At 39.9% G+C, this 21,586-nt stretch overlaps 4 protein-coding genes across 5 annotated transcripts; 2 read left to right on the top strand and 2 right to left on the bottom strand.

Annotated features, from left to right (window-relative positions):
- Positions 1 to 458: 458 nt before the first annotated feature.
- On the bottom strand, positions 459 to 5,989 carry c5h1orf159 (chromosome 5 C1orf159 homolog). Its single transcript, XM_006783306.2, has 9 exons — positions 5,792 to 5,989; positions 4,064 to 4,144; positions 3,883 to 3,967; positions 3,076 to 3,171; positions 2,932 to 2,988; positions 2,671 to 2,805; positions 2,533 to 2,558; positions 2,375 to 2,399; positions 459 to 2,133 (listed from the first exon to the last, which is right to left on the bottom strand). The coding sequence occupies exons 2-9, from the start codon at positions 4,133 to 4,135 to the stop codon at positions 2,030 to 2,032; spliced, it is 600 nt and encodes a 199-aa protein (XP_006783369.1). The 5' UTR covers positions 4,136 to 4,144; positions 5,792 to 5,989; the 3' UTR covers positions 459 to 2,029.
- A 798-nt stretch (positions 5,990 to 6,787) lies between these two features.
- iho1 (interactor of HORMAD1 1) lies at positions 6,788 to 10,451 on the top strand. Of its 2 annotated transcripts, none has more exons than XM_006783308.3 (8): positions 6,788 to 6,898; positions 7,073 to 7,139; positions 7,366 to 7,504; positions 8,702 to 8,838; positions 8,916 to 8,964; positions 9,071 to 9,155; positions 9,338 to 9,453; positions 9,553 to 10,451. In XM_006783308.3, exons 2-8 carry the CDS (start codon positions 7,087 to 7,089, stop codon positions 10,258 to 10,260), a joined length of 1,287 nt encoding a protein of 428 aa, XP_006783371.2. In that variant the 5' UTR covers positions 6,788 to 6,898; positions 7,073 to 7,086; the 3' UTR covers positions 10,261 to 10,451. The 2 variants fall into 2 exon arrangements, with proteins under 2 accessions (XP_006783371.2, XP_006783370.2); XM_006783307.3 differs by having other exon boundaries at positions 6,789 to 6,873.
- A 3-nt stretch (positions 10,452 to 10,454) lies between these two features.
- Positions 10,455 to 14,401, bottom strand: kbtbd12 (kelch repeat and BTB (POZ) domain containing 12). Its single transcript, XM_006783309.3, has 6 exons — positions 14,248 to 14,401; positions 12,735 to 13,891; positions 12,373 to 12,643; positions 12,042 to 12,192; positions 11,717 to 11,914; positions 10,455 to 11,621 (listed from the first exon to the last, which is right to left on the bottom strand). The coding sequence occupies exons 2-6, from the start codon at positions 13,805 to 13,807 to the stop codon at positions 11,452 to 11,454; spliced, it is 1,863 nt and encodes a 620-aa protein (XP_006783372.2). The 5' UTR covers positions 13,808 to 13,891; positions 14,248 to 14,401; the 3' UTR covers positions 10,455 to 11,451.
- Positions 14,402 to 15,114: 713 nt separating this feature from the next.
- slc26a6l1 (solute carrier family 26 member 6, like 1) lies at positions 15,115 to 21,562 on the top strand. Its single transcript, XM_006783310.3, has 19 exons — positions 15,115 to 15,311; positions 15,399 to 15,538; positions 15,643 to 15,753; positions 15,844 to 16,019; positions 16,115 to 16,279; positions 16,848 to 17,000; positions 17,311 to 17,393; positions 17,498 to 17,645; positions 17,759 to 17,872; positions 18,210 to 18,287; positions 18,389 to 18,484; positions 18,604 to 18,710; positions 18,887 to 18,956; positions 19,033 to 19,125; positions 19,433 to 19,543; positions 20,363 to 20,776; positions 21,054 to 21,108; positions 21,189 to 21,334; positions 21,445 to 21,562. Exons 1-19 carry the CDS (start codon positions 15,172 to 15,174, stop codon positions 21,469 to 21,471), a joined length of 2,427 nt encoding a protein of 808 aa, XP_006783373.2. The 5' UTR covers positions 15,115 to 15,171; the 3' UTR covers positions 21,472 to 21,562.
- Positions 21,563 to 21,586: the final 24 nt, after the last annotated feature.

Genomic DNA, 21,586 nt, shown 5'->3' with positions numbered 1-21,586 from the left:
GTTTGTAGAAAAAAACCTTCAGTCATATGGAATAGGAATGTTTGTAAAGAATAAGTAAAGATGATCATAAAATACACTTTCAATAATGCCTCAAGGTCATAGTCCACACAACTTAGGAAAAAGCTGAAGTTAGCATGTTTAATAAAAGGTTGACATCAGCATGTTGTAAAAAAAAAAAAAAAAAACATCGTAAAGTTGTAGTATAGCCTTTGCCCTTCAGGGGGATTTGCACTCTCTGCGATTGATATAGATTGTATATTGTTTAAAGTTTTTCTCTGTGGTTTTGCTTTCTCTGTATTCTTATTTTTATTGTAAAAATATTGTCAATGTTATAAATAATGTTTTTTTGTAAGTTAATTTGAACAATTTAACCTTTTACCCTTCTCAGGACAACCAGCGGATAGAATTCATTCGAGTTTACAAAACAACAGTAAAGACAAAAAAAAGGCAACTTTGCATTGGATTATGAAAGGTGCTTTATTTCTGCAAACAATACTTAGATCTTCTGAATTTATTCATGGCACTGAAACTAGAATATGTACATCATTACAAAAACGATACATCATTTGTATAAAACAATATGTACATGTTTTTAGCTTATGGTTTTTTGTACAACAGTAAACACATGAAGCCAAAAGAGGAATATTCATGGAATGACTGCTGCCTTCTATCTGGTTCAGATTGCTCCACACATGCTAAAGACAGACATAACTTTTAAATCTTGTGAATCAAAACTACAATGTAGAAGTTGGATAGGGTTTAGGATTGGAGCTACAGTAAAAAGGCCACTTGTCATAATTTAAATACCCAATTATTAGCACAGACGCATTGTGATTAAATGCTTCCTGGCTCCATTTAAAGCTCATAATGGCAGAGTCATCACAGTAACAGCATTTAGGACAAAGCCATATTCTTCATACATTTGGCAAAGTTAATGGTAATCAAGTAATGTTCAAAATGCAACTACAGAGCTGCCGTCTATGCAACAGAAAGAAAAAAAAATCTCAATCACACTAAATAGCAACATTGATTTCTTTGAAAAAAAAAAATAAAAATAAAATCAAGGTCCAAGGTCAATCCAAAGTCCAGTGAAGACCTCAGATGTATAAAGTGCACGGGGATGTTTGGAAATTCTAAATTTTGACAGGAAAAAACAGGAACTCTTATTTTATATGCATCAGCAGGATCACAGCTCTAAAAAAAAAAAAAAGAGTGAAGGAGTGGCTCTGCTCATGGAATGAAAAAAAAGAGCATGTAACTGCAATGCATGCTCTGTGTTATGCACGTGGAATACATTCACCTTGGCTGATTACAAAAATAATAAATACAATGGCAACAACAAAAGTACAAAATACAATCAAACAATCCATCATCAATACAGTGCCTACAGACCTGGTCCACCAGAGAAGAAATAAAACTATGATGACACGTCTTTTAACCTGTCAGCCTAATTCTAAGCAGTAAAACTCAGTGCACAGTTACAAAATGCAAATAAATAGCACACAAGTAAAAACAAAATGTCTATCGCATGTTACGGTTCTGTCGCTAAGTCAACACGACGAACGGTTTACGAGTCAAACCTGACAGGCATCCACATGTTCACCAAACTCTTCATTCAGATTCTCTGACCAAACGCAGCAGATAAAAAACGCTTGCCGACAGCATTTCCACTTAAACTGAGGCATGATCATGAGACGAGCAACTCTCGTTCACCACGAGAAAAGACAAACTTGCACATGAATGCGAGCCATTTTTCCTGGGACGGCTAGACTGCGTGTCTGCTTCATTTTTAACGAATAACTAATTGAGTACAAGACAGTTCAGAGCCCCAGAAAGTTAGTTACTTGATACTGGTCAGTTTTTTGTTATACTCTCAATAGAGAAAAATTAACAGCCCTATTGACTTGAATGCAGCAAAAGCAGCTACAGTTAAATTTGGCCATCCATATTAGAGTCATCTTGTCTTCCTTCGCCCTTTTGTAAATCTTACGGCGTTCCTGAGCTCTCTCTCCTACCTGCTCCCCCCACCCTACACATTATAAACTTGAGCAGATGAAGTTGTCGTGATGGTTGCACTGTTCAGTGTTGACGAAGCAGAGGGTCGCTCTCTTCGGACATATCTGGGTTTCCTCACTGGAAAAGAGAGCAAATGAAGGGTCATAAAATCATCTGTTAGAGGAACAGAAGGACACATTCACTGTAATCACAATTAGCATGATTGAGCTCATTTTGTGTGTTTTTGTATTGTTTAGGTTTTTTTTTTAAATAGAAAAATTTGCCATGCATCCTCATGAATAATACCAAATACTGCTGCTTCACATAATACTTCCTGGTCAAAGATTACAGTTTACAAAAGAGAGTGTGGCCATCTCACCTGACGAGGAGGGGATCATAACAGCCTGGAAGGAAAAGAGCAAAGGTTGGTTGTTGACGCACAAAGACTTGAAAACAGATTTGCAGATTCTACACTCTGAATATGCTACTACTACTAAAAAAAACAAAACAAAAAACAAAAAGTCAAAATCCACTTACTGTCTCACTTGGTTGAAATATGAAGGCTGAAAAGGAACAAAAACATAATGTTGCATTTGGAGGGGAAAAAAGAAAGTTACAAAATCAAAGCCAGCACCAAAAGCGTGTCACTGTGAGTCACTGTGTAGTGCTCCTCACCCTTATTGCGGCGGTAGAAGATACTTGGAAGTCGGTTGGAGCGTTTGAGGTAGAAAAAGGAGGCGACAGAGAGTATCAGGAAGAGGCTGATCAACAGCGTTCCCAGAAGTAGAGAGGCTGCCACACCAGGGCCACCTGCACAAAAACACACAGCACAAAAACAGGAAATGAACTGACAGACATTTACTGCATCAAACATTCCCGTCTCTTCTAACCATGCAAGGAATATTACACCGCATGAAATCAGTCTGCACATCTTACCAATTTTAGGAACAACTGTCGTTACAGTTGTATGATTTTTACGCTCCAGTGTGTAGTCTAGAAAGCACAGAAAAAGGCGTGTTAACACAAACGACCCAAACATGCGCGACACAATCCAACACGCAGAGAGCCCAGAGTCCTTACTGTAGGTGCAGACTGTTACGTTTTCTAAATCGACAGCTGCCGAGTCGCACAATATGCAGACGGTGTTGGTGTTCTCGAGGACGCGCAGGAAACATCCTGTGAAATTCAAGAGAATGACATCTGTATTACATAGTGGGAATTTTTACACACTTTGATTTGAGTATTTATAGTGCTGTAGCGACAAACTACAAGTCTTTCTCCAGTTTGATACACTAAATTAACTGCAGTTTCTATAATCCGATGAGGTACCAGGGCATGGCGATATATCACGCAGATATCTTTAAGTAGCTGCTAAATGCAAGCCCATTCTGTTTCCATTCATGTATCAAAAAGGCAAAATTGTTTTTAACTTATCTTTGAATCCCAACTGTACAGAATAAATCATCTATATCAGTGATGTCAAACTCATTTTATATCAAAGGCCACGTACAGCCGACATTGATCTTAAGTAAACAAAGTGTTCAATACACATTTAATCACTGAGATCTTCAAATGCGTAGTTAAACATTAACACACAAGTACGATGCACAGCAAGCCTTTTTCCAAACTTCAGAAATGAATTATTCTGAGTCATTATAGGGAATAATTTAGGTCAACTAGACTAAAGAGACCATACGCACAAATCTCCAAAATACTTAACAATCAGAGGCTTTGCACTATTCTGAGTCTTTTAACTCTGCCTAATCGTATACTGATAACAACAATGATGTCAAACAGGTCAAATCTCAGTGGTAGCCAACGTAATAAGGCCAATATGCTTTCTCCCAGTGTTTGTCAGTGATAAGACATTAAAAACATCCACACTACCTGGTTCACAGTGGGTGTCATTTGAGCATGAACTGTTAGCTCTTTGCTTATCACCACAACATTCAAGTGAGTTCTGATGTAGGGCCTGTAAGCAGAGAAGCATGTGTAGATTAAGAGATCGACATCAGCAGAACATAGCATGAGCTATGAGCTTTTGCCTTAGGTAACGTTCATTTCCTACCTTAGTTACAGGCGTCTCGGGTCTGATAAGAATCACGGTGGCAGCAAAGACTAGAAGGAATGGCAGAGCCATATTTGAACCCTTAGGGGGAAAAAACAAAAACAAAAAGCAGACAACTTTTAATACATTTCATAAACAGGATGTCTATAAAGCCTACATACTGGCTAAATTTCCTTTTAGAAAACCAGTAAGTAATGAGAGCTGGCTTCAGATTTTCTCATCTTAAATCATATATATTTTTTATTTATTCAACCCTAATGCAACTTGTAGACTTTATTTGAGCCCTCTGCAGTTAAGGGCCCGTCTAACCTGCCAAGTGTTTGTTGTAAAACTATTTGCTTTCACCTTCCCCTCTTCCCCAACCGGTCGAAGCAGATGTCTGCCCTCCCATAGTCAGGTTCTGCATCTGTTTTTTTCCTGTTACAGGAATTATTCACTCCCTATTGTCACTAAAGATTTACCAAGAATTTGACAAAAAAAAAAAAAATCCAATTTCATCACTCCTTAGCAACACTTGTTGCCGCTGATTTTCATTCCAGTTATTTAATAATTTGGAATACTACGGTTGTCCTTTCTTAAAGATTACACTCAGACCATTTCTGATGAGTGCTCAGTGAACAGTAGGTGGATCAACTGGGCCAGATGATCTTTCAGATCCTGTGGCATTACAGTTGGCTGTTACATTCACATACTATTAATCGGTTTGGATTACTTAAACAAACTTGTCCTGTTTCCTTATTTTTTTTAAGGTCATACTGCACACCATGCCAGCAAATGTTAAGTTTTCAGTTAATAACACTTTACAAATCATTTTGTTGTCGCTAAGATACTTTCTTCTGTCTGTCAAATTTAGCCAACTTTTTCTTTCTTTTTTTGAGATTCGGATAAATAAATGGGAACAAATTATGTGGTTTTGTGACAGGTTACTAGTAACAAAATGACTAAAGACAGAAAAACTGTTTAGGTGCTAAGCTGTCTGTTATGGGTAGACACAACACTGCTTCATCCTTTGAATTAGGTGAGTCTTTTATGCTTGAATGATTCACAGGTCAGTGTTAAGTGGTCTAACAAAATTTTAAAAAATGGTCAGGTACAAGGAATGGACTGAAAAGGAATGGAAAAACCATCCAATGTCCAAAGAAAAACTCTTCAAAACTCTTCAGAAAACAAAATAAGATATGAAGGATGGCTCAAGGCACAGTACTGTAGGTAAATGTGTTTGTCTCTAACTGCTTTAACTTAGCTAATATAAGAATACATTTGTCTGATCACAACAGTGGAAGATGCAGTATATGCCTGATACTAAACTACAATTTAGTTACCATTAAACAGTTTGAACATTCATGACAACACAAATAAATGCATAGCCCTTTTTTGTTGTTAATAAAGTAGTTTTCACTATTCCCCCCCACAACTTTTTATTGTGGAAAAACTACACTTTTACATCTAACTCTGCAGCACAATACAATTATTTGAGGAGCAAAGCAGCAAAGCTAAATTATCAGAAAACTGCACGCAACGAGCTAACGTCAGTGAAGCTACACAGCGGTTCAGCTACAGTAGCTAGCACCTGTCACCGAGCTGAAGGCTTAACTTGATTGTTGTAGCAGTTAAAATAACGCCCAACTACCGAGTTGAAGATCTAAATCTTTTTCACATGATCGGATATATTTACAATCTAACAACATCAGTAGCCGCTGAATGTGGAGACAGAAAAAGTTAACTTACCAGCCAAACACCAGGCTTTGGCCTGACCAAACTCCTAGGCGCGGTTTAGTAACCGGCTGGTCTCGTCCGCCGCGGAGGTGTTACCACTCAGATAGTAACAGCTATTGCCAGACTGCTCATCCACACACCTCTGATGTTGACCCACAAACAGAAAATCCTACAACGACTGGCTCACAGCTACCGGATTTACATTTAGCATGTAAACTTCCGGAAACGCCTTTCAAAATAAGAGTCATAAGAACGGCGACGCTCCTATGGGAAAGAACAGAAGAATAACAAGCAGAACATTTGTTTTATTTCTCTTGTCATTCTCCATTTCGTCCTCCTCCTAGTACCAGTAATAATGATAATATTAATAATGGATCAGTACACACAACGCTCTTGAATTTGCGAGGGTTTGGAAATTATAAATTGCAGTTTTGAACACTCAAATATTTTCACAGGATTTACAGAGTAATTGAATTTTTTTAAACAAAGTACAAAACAATATTGTGTTAGTAATAATTCATTTAATAATAATGGACCATTTACAGTCCTGTTTAGCTTGTTGTATTGCTTTTATCTTTAATCTAATTTCTGCAAATATTTGAAAATAAATGCCGATAGATCCATGGGTAGGTGAGCAAGGCATGTCAATAAATACTTGGATTGATAAAGTATCTCTGATAAGAAAAACTTTCTCAAGGACCCGTGTCCCTGCTGCAACACACCTCAATAAAATCAGTAGGTCATTAGCAAGACTCTATAGAACTTTACTGGATGCTGAGGTGGGGACCCCTAACCCTACTCAAGTAAATTTACATAAATGTAAGCAAATGTGTTTGGAAAATGTACTTTTTATTGCACCATGTTCATTCACTCATGAGCTGCTGTAACATAAATCAAATGGCCAAACTGCCACCTCAGCATACAATCAAGTTCTATAGTCTTACTAATAATGACCTACTAATTTTATTCAGGTGTGTTGCAGTAGGACACATTCCGACGGCCACTGAACGCAGCGCAGCCTCTGCAGATGGCGGGAGTTTTAATTACGTTCCACACAGCTAGCTATCAATAATCACATCTGTAAGAACTGTGAGGTAATTTAAATAATATATTTCAATGGTAAATTACTGATATAACATCTATACACACTAACGTTAACAAGACTACTTTTTACTGAAGGCCTTTATTGATTTTCTAGCTGTGAACAACTTGCTAATATCTACCTGTCAGCTACTGTACTGCTATTATGACAGTTAGATGAGACTGTGGCTAACTTATTATCTTTACAAACAGATAACCAAAGAGCAATGAATCATATAAGAAATATAAAGGAAATGCTAAATATCCCAACTGGAAGCAGGTAATTAAAATGTGCCACTACACGATTTCTTTTTTTTTTTTTTTTAAATCTCTGTTATTGACATACAACATTGCTATTTTCCCTTAATTCTAAAAACATTTGAAGTTTTTCATGTAAACACAATTTAAAAAAATAAAACATTACTAAATGGTTTTGCTACATAATTTGACTGTGTTTGTGTTTTCTTCTCTATTGTTACACTTCATGGGGATGAAAATGCAAACAGAAATGCATCTACCAGTGGTTTCTCCAGTTTGTCAGACTCTCAGATCTTCTTTGAGTCTCAGTTTTGGCATGAAAATTCTCAGAGTGCATCTCAGGATATGAGTTTGTCCTCCAGAAATTCCCAGCAAAGTTCACAAGAGGTAGGATTTCCCATGTTCACCTTGCAGATGGTTCTTGGTTACGAAATGCAAAGCCAAGCATTAGAAATGGGAATAACCAAACACCCCACGATATAATATTATTACAATACTTCAATGAGGATATGATATTATTGCAATTTTTAATGTCGGAGTACTGCAATAACTTACTTTGCAATTTGTCACCTTATTTTGAACTCAAATTAGTCCTCACAGTTAAACTTTGTAAATGTCTATTTTATCCAATACAAGAGAAGTGATCTCACTTTGGATATTTTTTTTGTGGTTATTTGTGCTCACCAGCCTTTCTGTTCTATGGGAATATAACTAGACTACAGTCAGCTGGCGGCCAGTTGAGTCAAGTCCCCTCGAATTGTGCTCATTGACAAAGACTCATTCACACTGATGGCAACATGTTGACAATCTGTTAGATCTCACCTGATGTTATTTCAGGAGATGAGTGCTCTTGTTCATAGTATTCCAAGAATATTTAAATTTATTTAATAAAATATCAGTATTTGGTGTCTCTATCAAAATCGCAATACAATGCTGTATTGATTTTTCCCTCCACCCTGTTAACTTCACAAAAGGGCTAACGACGAGGCAAATATTGTAGTAATGGTTTGCATTTTCTTCGTGTATATTATACAGTCTTGAAACTACATACTCAACCAAATCTATAACTTTGGCTCCCACTTGTACTAACATTTACAGGTCTTTGACTGTAGCCCTTCTTTACATGAAACCACTGTGCATTTTACTGTCTTTGTTTCATCACACTTATTACTGTTAACCCAATTCCCCAGTCAGATCACCTGTTTTCATTCAGCTAATTATTGTCTTTTTATAGAGCTGCAGCTCTCCTCTTTTCATTTGCAATACTGTGTTAATTTCTAGCATGCTCTTATTTAGTTTTAACTTTTGTCTGTAATCTGGATTTTTCCAAAGCCAATTAACTCTACCTGTAAATTGTTAAAGCTTTGCCCTTTTTTACATTAATGTCAAATATTTAAATGACAAAGACAATATGGTAAAGAAATGAGTAGGTGTTCGTTGTATGAAAAATAAGCATTTCTAAATTTCCAATACCATAAAAGCTGTTTATGTGTGTGACAAAAACTAATGGGATCATAAGCGCGCACATACAAACATATTAAATAATTCTTGCTTTCCTAACATTTGTATTTTGTCTCTGTTTAGGGGAGTGACCCAAAGTTTTCAAGCAGTTATCACACTAAGCCTCTCCTCCTTGGAGACTTGAAGGATAAAACCAGAACTTCAGGAATACTAGATAAATTTGAAGAAGACAAGAAAAAGGCAAAAGAAAAAAAGGACAGGTGCGTCTTTTTGTCATTTCAAATATGCAACTCTAAATCCCTACGTAACCTTTTTTTCCCGCTTTTTGCTTTAACAGTGATCACTTAGCCAAAGAATGCCAGCATATCAGAGAAACACTTAGCAATGTAAGTGATAATGTAAACTGATTCTAGTTATTCAAATTCAGATTACCTTCTCTTTAAAATGTTTTTAATTTGAAAACAAAAAAATCAAAACTACTTCTCTTTTCAGATTCAACAGCTGGTTGCTGGCACTGAGAGAAACGCAGCAGTGTGCCAAATAGTTTCTGAAAAAATTGACAGTTTCACATCAACTTGTAGGTTTCCTTGTTGAATTGTGGGTTTTTATAAAACATGGTTAAGTTGATGTATTGAAAAGGAAATATTAACACCAGCAGATGGTGCTGCTTGCCGAGCAATCCACTTCCGAGCAGCAATCCACTTCTAACGCCGTTGTCATTTTTATTCTGTGTTTAATGTTTTTATTTGTTCATCCCAGTGCAAAATAATTTGGACAATCATCAGGGCCACATCTCCCAGCAGTTTAAGACTTTGGTAAATAATATGGACTCCCAACAGGATGTGATGACACAACTTAAGGAAACAGTGCAAAAGGTGAAGATGTTGTCTATTGTGTTCTTTATTTTGAAATGAGATTTAATTGGCAATGTTTCTGATGAGTGAGGAGTATAACTGTTCATTTATACCCTGTAGAATGGAGACACTGTAGCAGAGCTTGACTCACATCTGCAGAACTTAAAAAGTAGTCTGGAGGGTCTGAGAGAGGAACAGGGAAGACAAGGACACATGCTCGAAGAGGCCCTGAAGCTGCTCAGCGCCTTACTCTCAGAGCACTTGTCCAAACCCCGCTCTGAGGGAGTGATGGATAACGCCATGCAGACGTCACCAGCACCAGAGGAGTCAGTGTCCAGCATCCTGCACAACAGCAAGCTTGAAGGCACACAGGTTACATGTGCACCATACAACGCTGAACAACATCAGGTTGAAGTTCCCCGTCGTATTGGCAGCCACCTCGCTGGAAAGCAGAAATTCACTCAGAGACAAAGAAGGCCCAAAAAGAGACCCCTGGTTTTGTCACAGAGGAGTAAGGGTGCAGTCTCGGATGAAAACCGTCAACCTCTCGTGAACAAACAGCAGAAACCTGAGAGCTGTGACATGAGCACGGTGAGCAGCAAGGACAGTGTCCGTCCAGGCAGTCTGGTGCCACTTGACAAAGAGAGGAGATCCAGTGAAACTGAAGGTTGTTTCATCACACCTCTGAGCTTCTGGTCTCAGGACAGCAGCAGCTCTGTGTGCCTCACAGAAATAGATCCCATCTTAGAGAAGCTGTCAGCAGAGCAGGGCTCCACTGTACAACCAGGAAGCTTGTGGCAGCTGTTTGATTCTGAATTAGACTTTTAAAGAATAATTAAAGGTGCCAAAATGTGTTCTTTATTTATTTTCAGAGCATAGAGGAGAAAATACTAAAAGTATATCTATATTTATTATTTGTATTTATTAGTTCTGACCTGTGTTCTCTTGGAAATGTGTTCCCTTTTGTCTTTGTGTAAAAAGATGAGCACTGTGTTGTACACAAAGCATTAAAATTGTTGACCTTATCATTTCTTTTTTTTTTATTATATGTATTTATATATACACCAGAACCAGAGCAGGAAAGCAGCCAGGAAACCTAATTGCACAGCTATTCAGGTGGAAAGTGCCTCAGAGACCCCCAGTCTGAGAAAGAGATTATTGACATTTCATAAACTGGCACAAACATCTGTAAGACCCAGGGTGTGTTTTAGCATTATTTTCTTTCTTTTATGCATTTAATAACCATTTTTGTAGAGCAAGAATCATCCAAGTTTCTAAAGAAAGAAGAAATATTGCCCTCGTCTGTCCAGACACACACATGACCAAGTTTACTGCAGCTTTATTCAGTGCATCTTTAAACATGTTCAACTTGCACTGGGCTCTTAGAACACAGGAGTGGTGGTTACCTAATCACGCCTTTACACCTACATTGATTTTAGCCATTAGAATTAATATATGTAATTTATGGTAAACTGTTCATTTTTTCCTTACTTGCCATTTACACTGCACTTAAAAGAACATGTTCAATAAATATGAATGTGCTTTAATTTAAAAAATAACTTTTTTAAGTGGCTTCAAACTTCAGCATGGTTGTCTTGAAAAATCTTTTTCCTGTCAAAAACAGGCCGAGTGCCAGAATTTTGCTATAATTTTTTTTATTTTTATCAAAGTGTGAAGTCCACTATTATAATCATATATCATATATCCCTCAAAGAAAATCCTTTCCTGGAGCTGCTAATAACACTCCAGATATACTACACAGCTGCAGGTTTGGGATAATCCGCTTTGCAGCTGTTACACAACACATTAAGAAGCAACAAATATGTTGTATTTACAAATTGCTTTCCTACTTCCCGGTGTGCAACCAAGCAATTAACCATAGACGTCTCTTTCATGCAGAGTACTAAGAGCTTTCTTGCTTGAAAAAAGTGATTGCCATAAGCTGTGCAATAAGTGCATTAATGATTAATTTCCTTCACTAATTCTCCTTCGCAGACTTTGATCTGACTGACAGTGCTGTCACAGCTTTACTAAGTCTGCAGGTGGGGATACGAGTCCCCTTGGGTTGAGATTTGCCACTAAGCAGACGTCATAGTTGTCATGCATTAAAGCACGCCGAACCACTGCAGTCCACCGGTTCTCCCACGGGTCTAGCTCCAGAATGTCCTTTGTTATGTCATCATGGCGATCTAAGGATAGTTAATACACAGAGTGGAAATACAGTCACAGGGGGGGAAAAAGCTAAATATTTTATGCATAATAGGTATGGATACTTTTTCATTACCTGCTCCTTTGTAATATCCACAAACATAAATCTTTCCTCCCACAACACCAGCATTGGAGGCGTTGGTACGCAGTGAAAGCTGAGAACATGGCAGAGGAGGTCCATCCCTCCAATAATCTCCATCTGGGTTGTAAATCTCCACAGCATTGAGACAGTGACGGGATTGTCCACGGTCCACACCCTCACAACCAATACCACCTGAGAAAGAAGTTGGCAACATTCCCAAAGACAAAAATCAGTGCAGTTCAAAGAGGACGGCCACCATAATGGCACTAATAAAATACCTTCAAATGTATTGGCAGCTTAACAAAATAATTAATCTTACCCATCACATAAATTTCCCCATTGAGTACTACAGCACTGCAGCGGTACTTTGAGTATTTCATTGGACAAAGCTCTGTCCATTTGTTGGTGTTTGGATCATACTCCAAGAGGCGGTTACTAAGACAGTCGGGCTCCTCATCCATCCGGTATGACTGGAAGGTCGAAGGGGAGCAATGATATGACAAAGCAGAGCAGGTGCAGTCAGGGAAGGGTCACATAGGGACACAGTAAGAGCTCTCCTTCAATGTGTAAAAGAAGTATCTTTAGTTTATAAGACTTAAAGTGAATGTGTTTAAACAGCTAAAAAATGAATTTCTTTTATTTTGCCTCACCTGTGGGGTTCGACCACCCACCACATAAAGGCGATCTTTCATTCTGGCCACGCTGTGACAGGCCAAAGGCATAGGAAGGGGTGCTGCGCTCCGCCAGGGTCCACCCTGCAGAGACCAGCGTTCCACACAGTTTGTGATGAGAAACTGGTCCTTCAGCTTCATCTGGCCACCCAGCAAGTATAGAGTGTCTCCCAGTGACGCCAGAGCATAAGAATCACGGTACTCTGCTGATGTCAGGTGCTCCCAGCTTCCCTGGGCCTCCACCATGTACCTGGAAATCAAATCTGGCAACATTTAGTATCTTCTGTATGTGGGGTAACCAAAGGCAAATCAGTCAAGTGCTGTCAGATATCTTTTCTTACCTGCAGATTTCAACACTGGTGTCTTTCTGTCGTGCCATTCTGCGAGCACTTGCCTCTCCTGCTACAATGATGTCATTTCTTTCAGTCACAACCCCAGCACACACATACCCCAGAGCCTCTCCGTAGCGAGGTGAGGTGATGTAATAAATTCGCCCGGTGGACGGTGCAAAGCAAAAGCTGCGCTCAGCATAGGTGCCATACCTTGACCTGATACCGCCACTGTCATTGCCAATGCAGAGCAGCAGATCTGTGGTCTCCATGCCATAACGCAGCTTTAGTTTGCGTGGTGCAGCCGCGGGATGCAAAGCCGTGGCCTCCAGTCCTTCGTTCATAATCTCCAGACACTCAGCATCAGCCAGGAGGGCTGTGTTTCTCTTTATTGCTTCTCTTAAGTAGTCAGGGTTTATCAGTGGCAGACGGACCTTCCGCAGGAGCTCTGGGAGATGCCGAACACGTACCTCTCCATCCACCAGGGTGCTGTGTTTGACCCACTGAAGGACCACATCCAGAATGGTTTCTTCCCTGGACACATTCAGATCGTCAGATGACAGAAGCTTTCCAAGCTGATGGGCCTCCAACTCCAAGACCTCCTCATTCTGGCACACTTGGACAAAGTGCTGCCTCAGGAAGCGCTGAGCTTGGTCAGCCAGTTCCTCTGCACCGAGGTCACGGGCAAAGTAATATACACCGAGGCAATTGGAAGCATCCATGTTCTCCATCATGTGCAGCTGACAGCGAGTGAAGACATCATCCATCTGTAGAAGAAAAGCTGCTATGGAGATGCCTTGTACGTTGCCATTAGTGAGAGGAAGATCTGAGCAGTACATGTAGTTCAAGAGGAGGGCCAGGCTGTCTGCAGGAGTGTCACGCAGGAATATTTCTCTGTTGTTGCACTCACGCAGGCCACAGGTGAACATAACACGGAAGTATGGGCTGAAGGCGGACAGGACAACTCTGTGACAGGGAAAGCTGACGCCCTCAGCAACCAGCACCACATCTGTCAGATGCTCAGCGTCCCTCATCTTCCTCAGCTGGTCGAGCAGCAGCAGCCCATGTTTAGCAGTAAGATCCATTATGCTTCAAAATGTCGGTGAAAATGTTATTTACAAATTTAAACAGGAGGTTTTATACACCCTGAACAACTAATGAGGCTTTTTCTGAAAAACAGAAGAAAATGCACACAGAATTAAAGGTTGTCACTCCCGATGTTTCACTGGTGCATGATAGTGTGAAATTTGGTTAAAAATGTTTGATCAAATCAAGCTTATATGGATAAAAAGGAAGTAATGTTTCAGTTAAGATCAGTACAGTCTAAAAGAGACTTTAAGCAGTGCCTTATATTTTCACCACCATCATGACATGATGACATGACATTTTCAGATTAGCCTTTGTGTACAATATATAGATCAACATATAGAAGTGTAGAAGCAAAGTAACATGCACACTGTAACAGATCACTATGACAGCAGACACATACTGCAGCATTTATTCCCTTTAAAAAAATCAGTCTTACCAAATGCATCAGCTCCTCTTGGCGTACTAAAAAGACCGTCTTCAGTCTAAAAAGACCAGTGCATATCTGTTTTTAAACAGGCTACATGTGTTGTTGATGTTGCCGAATGTCACAGTCGGTGGGGTGAGAGAGGCCTGAGCAAATGCGTGGCAAAGATATGTACCCCCTCCTATGCTGCTGCCCTCTGAGCTGGTAACCCAAAAATAGATAGTGTTGTGGCAGACAACAAGTGGGTCAGAAGGTTTTGAGTGACCCTTGAAGAGAAGGTTTTAAAGCAGTCACAACAATAACTGTTATTATATTTTATGTTGTCATTCATAATTTCACTCATCAGAATTAAATTGCCCACCATTTGGGGTAATTCTTTCCAGGTTGTTTGCCCTGGTTACATGCATGCCGCTCTGAAATGCATGAGATGTTGCTCTGAGTTTGGATTCAGATTTCATGACTGTGTTCTCTTAAAGACCCAGTGCATACTGTGTGTGCACAAGCTTCAGAAATCAGACTTTCTCATAAAAAGGGACGTAAAGCTTTAAAAGAACCCATGTTTGATTTTGTCACTTTGTTCTGAGGAAGACTTCATTAAATAGTTACCTGGGTACGCTGGGTTTAAAATGACTGTTCATGGTTCATTAGCTTCAGTTTTGTTGCTGAATGGAAAAAAATAAAACAACATGAATGGAAACACATGATCACTGAGTTAGCCTTTTTCTATTTTCAGCACATAATGACATATTTTGCTTCATCCGGTCCACTATCTTTGTAATAGCTCTGCCCACAATATCCTGGCTGTAGTTAATCATTAGGCAATATGGTGTACATATGCAGATGCAGTTGCTGCTTCCACAACACTTCTCTGGAATCTGCTTTTGGTTGAACGTCTGCAGTCAGAAAGAATCTTTGTACTCAGACAGAGTTAGACAGATGGAGTCAGCACGCAGATCTGAGAGATTCAGAGTGGAGAGGGATGTGCTTGATGAACTGAAACTGGAAGAGGTAACACAGAGGAAGTCCTATGCTGATATCCACTCTTCTCTAAGTGAGCAGCTAAAGAATTCCCTAAGGTAAGGTCCTAAAGAATACCTACCAGCAGCTCTACAGCACAAAGATTTTCACAGTTCTTCTTCTTGAATTCTTCAAATTCCTCCCAGATGCAACGTACCTTACCTCAAGCAAAGTATAGTGAGGAGACTGCCTGTGTTATACTGGCTCCCCAAGTACTCAGTCTGGGACTACGGCATGCCAGACCTCATCTCCGGGATTAGTGTGGGTATAATGCACCTGCCACAAGGTATGGGAATATTTTAGTATGACTTGCCAGTTGTATTCAAATAGCATAGCTCCTTAAACATACCTGTCTGTCAGCTGGTGTAAGAAAACATCTGCCGTCTACAGGTATGGCATATGCATTACTGGCTTCTTTACCTCCTGTATTTGGCCTCTACTCATCGCTCTACCCAGCACTGGTCTACTTCTTTTTTGGAACATCACGCCATGTTTCCATAGGTAGTGATGCAAATGGGAGACATACACTATGCCATGACAGCTGTGGTAACTGTTGTAATAACACGAGTTGCTATGTTTTATTGTGTTCAGGCACATTTACGGTGCTCAGCATCATGGTGGGTAGTGTGACAGAAAGACTTGCTCCGGATGTAGATTTCCAGAAAGCGAATGGGACCAACATCACTGCAGAGGCAGATGTGACTGCCAGGGACTCATACAGGGTGCAAGTGGCAGCAGCTGCTACTGTGCTAGGAGGACTTATTCAGGTTTGCAAACCTGGAACATCTCAGAAAACAATAACACCCTATTTTGCTATTACAGCTGCATTAACACATACGTATGGAAAATATCGCATTTACAGGTGCTACTGGGTGTGGTAAAGTTTGGATTTGTGGGGACATATTTGTCTGAACCTCTGGTGCGTGCTTACACAACAGCTGCAGCAGTCCATGCTGTGGTGGCACAAGTCAAGTACATCTTTGGAGTTTTCCCTACGCGGTTTAGTGGTCCGCTGTCATTGGTGTATGTGAGTACTATGAAGTATTGTAAGTAAGTGCTCTCTGTTTCTGTTAATAAAACAGTCCTGACCTTATTCTTTTACATGTGTTGGAACAACTTGAGTGTATGTGTTAAATCACAGCATTGACACTCACAGAGGAGCTGCATATATACTCTCACCTAAGTAGCACAAATGCTTTTAGGACTTTGTCTCTTTCATTTAGACATATTTTATGCATTTTTAATGATTTTACTGATTTGACACATCCTAATCTGTTTTTGTTGCAGAGTACTAAAGCATACATTGGAAAAAGTATTTAAAAGTACTGAGTGGTTCCAGAGTTAACTACAAAGCATGTGATAAACTGAAATCAGTTATCTGTCATAGTTTGATTTCTACCTATGCAGGCAATACGGCTTGTCAAAGACACCATTCTGTACTCGTGACTTAATATGAGCAAAATCAGTACAATGTCACTTTTATGTCACTTTATATAACCTTATATATATATATCTATATATCTATATAGATAGATAGATAGATAGAGATATAGCTTAAATCTATAACCACCTCCTACTTTTAAAAAAATTTACAGACTCTGAAGGATGTTTGCTCTTTGCTGCCAAACACTCATCTTCCCACACTGCTGGTCAGCGTTGTGACTATAGTGCTTCTAATTGCAGCCAAGGAGCTCAACTCATTTCTCAGTTCAAAGCTGCCAGTTCCCATCCCAGTGGAGCTTATCACGGTAAGTTGACCGGAGGAGTCCCTCTCTGGCTGCTCTTTAGGTTATCACCTCTGTGCTCTGTGCTGATGTAGCGGTGCTGAAAAAGCACAGACACAGTGGAAAAGAGCAGCTGAATCAGCAGCACCGTAGGGGCCTCTCTCTTTTTGCACTTCATGGCAAAAAATTATGGCTAATAATTAAGTGCACATCATCTATTTAGTCATACAAATGACTGAATTTTAATGATTGATTTTTAAGGTAGACATGTGCTGCAAAATTTAGCTTTGCACCTTTATGTTTGTGACATTCGTGTTTGCTGTGATCATTTTAGATTGTGGCAGGGACACTGATATCCTCCTATGCCCACTTGAACACCAACTACACAATTTCAGTTGTTGGAGAAATTCCTAGTGGGTATGCATTTAACTTTATCTTCTACTGCTGTCACTTTGCTTAAGTCATTTTTCGAGCATGTTAGAACTAACTGGTTTCCTTCATATCCTCCACCTGTGCACCAGTTTAAGCTCCCCCAGTGTACCAGATGTGAGTCTTTTCGGAGAAGTTATCGGTGATGCTTTTGCACTGGCCATTGTTGGATACGCCATAACTATTTCCCTCGGAAAAACATTTGCACTAAAACATGGATACAAGGTGGACAGTAACCAGGTGAATAAGACCTCACAACAAACAATCCATGACTTTTTCTACATTCAGTAAAAATCTGTTATTTTCATCTTTTTCTCTCCAAATTATGTGTCTTTGTCTCCACCCTGTCACAGGAGCTTGTGGCGCTGGGTCTGAGTAATACAGTTGGAGGCTTCTTTCAGTGCTTCTCTGTCTGCTCCTCTATGTCTCGAAGTCTAATACAAGACACAACTGGGGTCAAAACACAAGTGAGTGAGCACCTGAAGTTAAAACTTTACACAGAGGCAGCCTAGAAATAAGCGTTACATCACAAGCCAAAGTCATTCCAAAAAAGCGCTGCAGGTGCAAGAGCTGTACAGCAAACTGGCTACAAATATGTCCCAGTTGAGTACCTTAATTTAAAAAAAAAAAAGAAAAAAAAAAAGAATAGTAAACCAGAAATTTGACATTTATGATGTTTAGTTATTATGCAAACCCAAAGCTAAATGGAGACAAGAAGCAATCAAATAGTTGTTTGGGGACTGCTAAATGTTAAGAATATATGTATTACACACATGCTGTCATATCTTTGTGTTGTTTGTGCAGATGGCTGGAGTTGCCTCATCTCTAATTGTGTTAGTGACCATACTTAAACTTGGGACACTGTTCCAGGAACTGCCAAAGGTCAGATTGCGCTATGACCTGCATGTCTTTACTGTTTTTATGATGCTTTACAGATTTTCTGGCATTTCTGACCATATTCCTGACTATTCTTGTTGCTTTAGGCCGTCCTATCAGCAATTGTGTTTGTAAATTTGAAAGGGATGTTCAAGCAGTACTATGACATTGTTACACTGTGGAGAAGCAGCAAGATCGACCTGGTGAGAGGATAACAAATTGTGATCGTGTATCATTTTAAATCACATTTAAATGTAGTTACAGAGTCTCTCAATAATTGTCACAGGAACGGGATAATGCAGTGTAACCCTGTGTCTCATAGGTGGTTTGGTTGGTCACCTGGGTATCAACATTGCTCCTCAATCTGGACCTGGGTCTGGCAGCATCCGTCACGTTTGCTTTGTTTACGGTTATCTTCAGGACTCAGCTGTAAGACACCTCTCACCTCATCGTAGCAATTCACTCTGTAGTCTGTCAGTCATGCTGTTTGTGAGATGCAGCATTAGGGACAAGATGTTAGACTGCAGGATTTGCCAGATTAGACAAATTGGCTATATGCAAACATAATGTGCACATACATTAAGTGTTCTTATTTCTTTTCTCAGGCCGACATACTCTGTTCTGGGAAATATTCCAGGTACAGAGCTCTATGTGGATATAGAAATGCACAGAGAGGTGAGACAGAAAGCCATGAGTAAAAGCTTGTCTCCCTTGACTGCCAAATAATTAATGATGTCTCTGTGTTTGACAGGCGAGAGGGATTCCAGGTGTTACTATATTCCGCTCGTCTGCAACAGTTTATTTTGCCAATGCTGATCTCTACCTGGAAGCCCTGAAAGAAAAGGTCTGTAAGAATGATATCAAGCCCACGACTGCAACTTGTGACTTTATCTCTTGAATAGTCTGATCATTCACTATTTTCTTGATCAATAATCAAATCGTCTTGCACAGTGGAAAAAGAAATGTATCACCAAAATAACCCTGTCAGTCCCAATTCCAATCATTTATTATCACACATGACAAAAGCAGTTTGAGAACATAAAACCAGACAATTACAGATCCCTACCCTTTTTTGTGAGCATTTTTCATGTTTCGTATTCTTAAATTTATGTTATCCTCATCCTATATTTTATTCTTCTTCCTGTTTTCAGAGTGGGCTTAACATCAGCAAAATGATTATCTACAAAAGGAGGCAGGAGGCTAAACAGAAACGAAGAGAAAGACGGGCTGAGAGACGGGCAAAGAGGCAGGCCAAGAGAGAAGTAATGTTCAGTATCTTATTCTCCTTTCAGCTGCTCTCTTTAGGGGTCACTGCAGCATCTCTTCTCGCCCACTGCATCTTCCTCTCTTATGCAAACCACATACATGTCATCTCTCACCACATCCAAAAGCCTCCTTTTTGGGCCTTTTTTCTTTTTCTCCTGCCTGGCAGCTCCACCTCAACAACCTTTTCCCAGTTTAACCAGTATATGTCCTCTACATAATATGAGTCACACAGATGCGAAAGTGTGCAGGCAGGATGGAGATGAATGTCAGAGGTGATTTGAGACAGAAGGTCAGCAGAAAAAGTGAGAAGGAAGGTTTAAGACGTAGTGAAACATGCTATGATGCACGGTTTGGAGCTGACAAAAAAGACAGGAGGCCAATTTATAGGTGGCAGAGCTGGAAATGATCACTCGAAGTGGCCAGAATGGACAGGATTATATATAGTATATTAGAGGTGCTGTTCTAGTTGAGCGGTATTGGAGACAAGGTAAGAGTGACAAGGCTGAGACGGTTCGGAGATGTCCATAGGAGGGATGGTGGATATGCTGAACACAGTGTTGAGGATGGAGGTGCCAGGCAGAAGAAAAAGAGGAAGATCCATGGATATACTGAAGGAGGGCATGCAGAGGGTTGGTGTAATAGAAGAGGATGCTGCAGGTAGGGTGAGATGGAGACAGATGATCCACTGTGGTGACCTCTAAAGGGAGCAGTCGAAAGAATAATGATAGATGTGGGCCATCAGTAGCCCAATTCTTCTAAACCTAAAACCTTCAAAGCTATATTAACAATAATTTCCTTTATATCCAACTCCTAAGAGACGAGCACAGAGGGCAGCTAGACAACTTTCAGAGTTCTCTGTGGAGGAAGAGGGTGGCTGTTGGAGAGACACATCCATAGACGGGACCGTTATAGTGGAGGACGAGCAGGGTGGGACCGAGAGGGAAAACGGGACAGTGTTTGTCATCCCAACCACTCCCCGAACACCAGACGGTAGATGGGAATACCTCAAAGGAGGAGATCCAGATTGCACCAGCTTAGGATGGATGTCTGAGCTGCAGGATGGGGACACCACCACTCTGGGCTCAAGCAGTGAGGACACCTTGAGCCAGGATCTTGAGCGAATCTCTCTGGGTTCCCTGGGCAAATGGACCTGGGATATTCATTCCATCATTCTTGACCTCTCCACAGCTAACTTCATTGACACAGTGGCTATCAAGACCATGAAAAATGTAAGTGATAAGCAGGAAATTATTTCATGAGTGAAATACCTACACATTTTATGCTGTTTTAAAAGCTTGGAACAAAACCATAAGACTTTAAGATAATTCAGGGGAAAAGGGTTGTTTTTAAATAGCAATGTCAAATATAGACACAGAGCAGCATACTTTTTGAATGCTGGTGTTTAAAATTTTCTGTAATAGATTCATAGCTTGTCACAGCAAAATTGACCCTAAGATCCATTCTAATATAAATTATTGAAATAACAGAGGTTTATTATATCGACAGATTTTCCAGGACTTCAGTGAGATTGATGTAGATGTCTACATGGCTGGTTGTCAAGGTAAGTGAATACTGCTGCTGCAGGTGTATTGTGCTGCACTTTATGGTGGTGATAATTCACTCATAGACTCTTGTTTGCAGCCTCTGTGGTGGAACAATTAGAGCATGGCGACTTCTTCTCTGAGAAAATAACAAAGAGGCGTCTTTTTGCCTCCGTACACGACGCTGTGCTCCACTGTCTAAACCATCGTGGAGCGACAACCATCCCAAGATATGAGCCGTCAGTGGTACGTCCAGCCAGCATTCAGGTTTCATTTTCAAACACGACTTTCATCCGTCTGGGTATGGATATGTTATGGCTGACGATTAAATATTTAAAACACTTTTTTGATTACAGGAGCTGCATACCAGCACGAAACTTTAAGGCCTTCATGCAAACACATGTGGAAAAACGTTGAGTAGAAGGAATAATGAATTTATGCAATATCAATTTATTACTTTCTGAGCTATCCCACTGTGTGATAAGGGTGTCTCCTTCA

Source organism: Neolamprologus brichardi, chromosome 5 (genome assembly GCF_056152115.1).
Source record: "Neolamprologus brichardi isolate AB-2024 chromosome 5, ASM5615211v1, whole genome shotgun sequence".
Lineage (NCBI taxonomy): Eukaryota > Metazoa > Chordata > Actinopteri > Cichliformes > Cichlidae > Neolamprologus > Neolamprologus brichardi.
The sequence above is the reverse complement of the archived record's forward strand: the minus strand, read 5'-3'. Positions and strand labels throughout refer to the sequence as shown.

Excerpts from the sequence above, each read along its gene's own strand:
- c5h1orf159 (XM_006783306.2), bottom strand. The coding sequence starts at position 4,135 with ATGGCTCTGCCATTCCTTCTAGTCTTTGCTGCCACCGTGATTCTTATC. Across the intron at positions 3,968-4,063 it reads CCGAGACGCCTGTAACTAAG|GCCCTACATCAGAACTCACT; the intron begins GTAGGAAATGAA and ends CTCTGCTTACAG. Across the intron at positions 2,989-3,075 it reads CGTAACAGTCTGCACCTACA|ACTACACACTGGAGCGTAAA; the intron begins GTAAGGACTCTG and ends TGTGCTTTCTAG.
- iho1 (XM_006783308.3), top strand. The coding sequence starts at position 7,087 with ATGAATCATATAAGAAATATAAAGGAAATGCTAAATATCCCAACTGGA. Across the intron at positions 8,839-8,915 it reads GCAAAAGAAAAAAAGGACAG|TGATCACTTAGCCAAAGAAT; the intron begins GTGCGTCTTTTT and ends TTGCTTTAACAG. Across the intron at positions 8,965-9,070 it reads TCAGAGAAACACTTAGCAAT|ATTCAACAGCTGGTTGCTGG; the intron begins GTAAGTGATAAT and ends TTCTCTTTTCAG.
- kbtbd12 (XM_006783309.3), bottom strand. The coding sequence starts at position 13,807 with ATGGATCTTACTGCTAAACATGGGCTGCTGCTGCTCGACCAGCTGAGG. Across the intron at positions 11,915-12,041 it reads TGGGGAAATTTATGTGATGG|GTGGTATTGGTTGTGAGGGT; the intron begins GTAAGATTAATT and ends CTTCTTTCTCAG. Across the intron at positions 11,622-11,716 it reads TGGATATTACAAAGGAGCAG|ATCGCCATGATGACATAACA; the intron begins GTAATGAAAAAG and ends AACTATCCTTAG.
- slc26a6l1 (XM_006783310.3), top strand. The coding sequence starts at position 15,172 with ATGGAGTCAGCACGCAGATCTGAGAGATTCAGAGTGGAGAGGGATGTG. Across the intron at positions 17,873-18,209 it reads CAACTGGGGTCAAAACACAA|ATGGCTGGAGTTGCCTCATC; the intron begins GTGAGTGAGCAC and ends TTGTTTGTGCAG. Across the intron at positions 18,485-18,603 it reads GAAGCAGCAAGATCGACCTG|GTGGTTTGGTTGGTCACCTG; the intron begins GTGAGAGGATAA and ends TGTGTCTCATAG.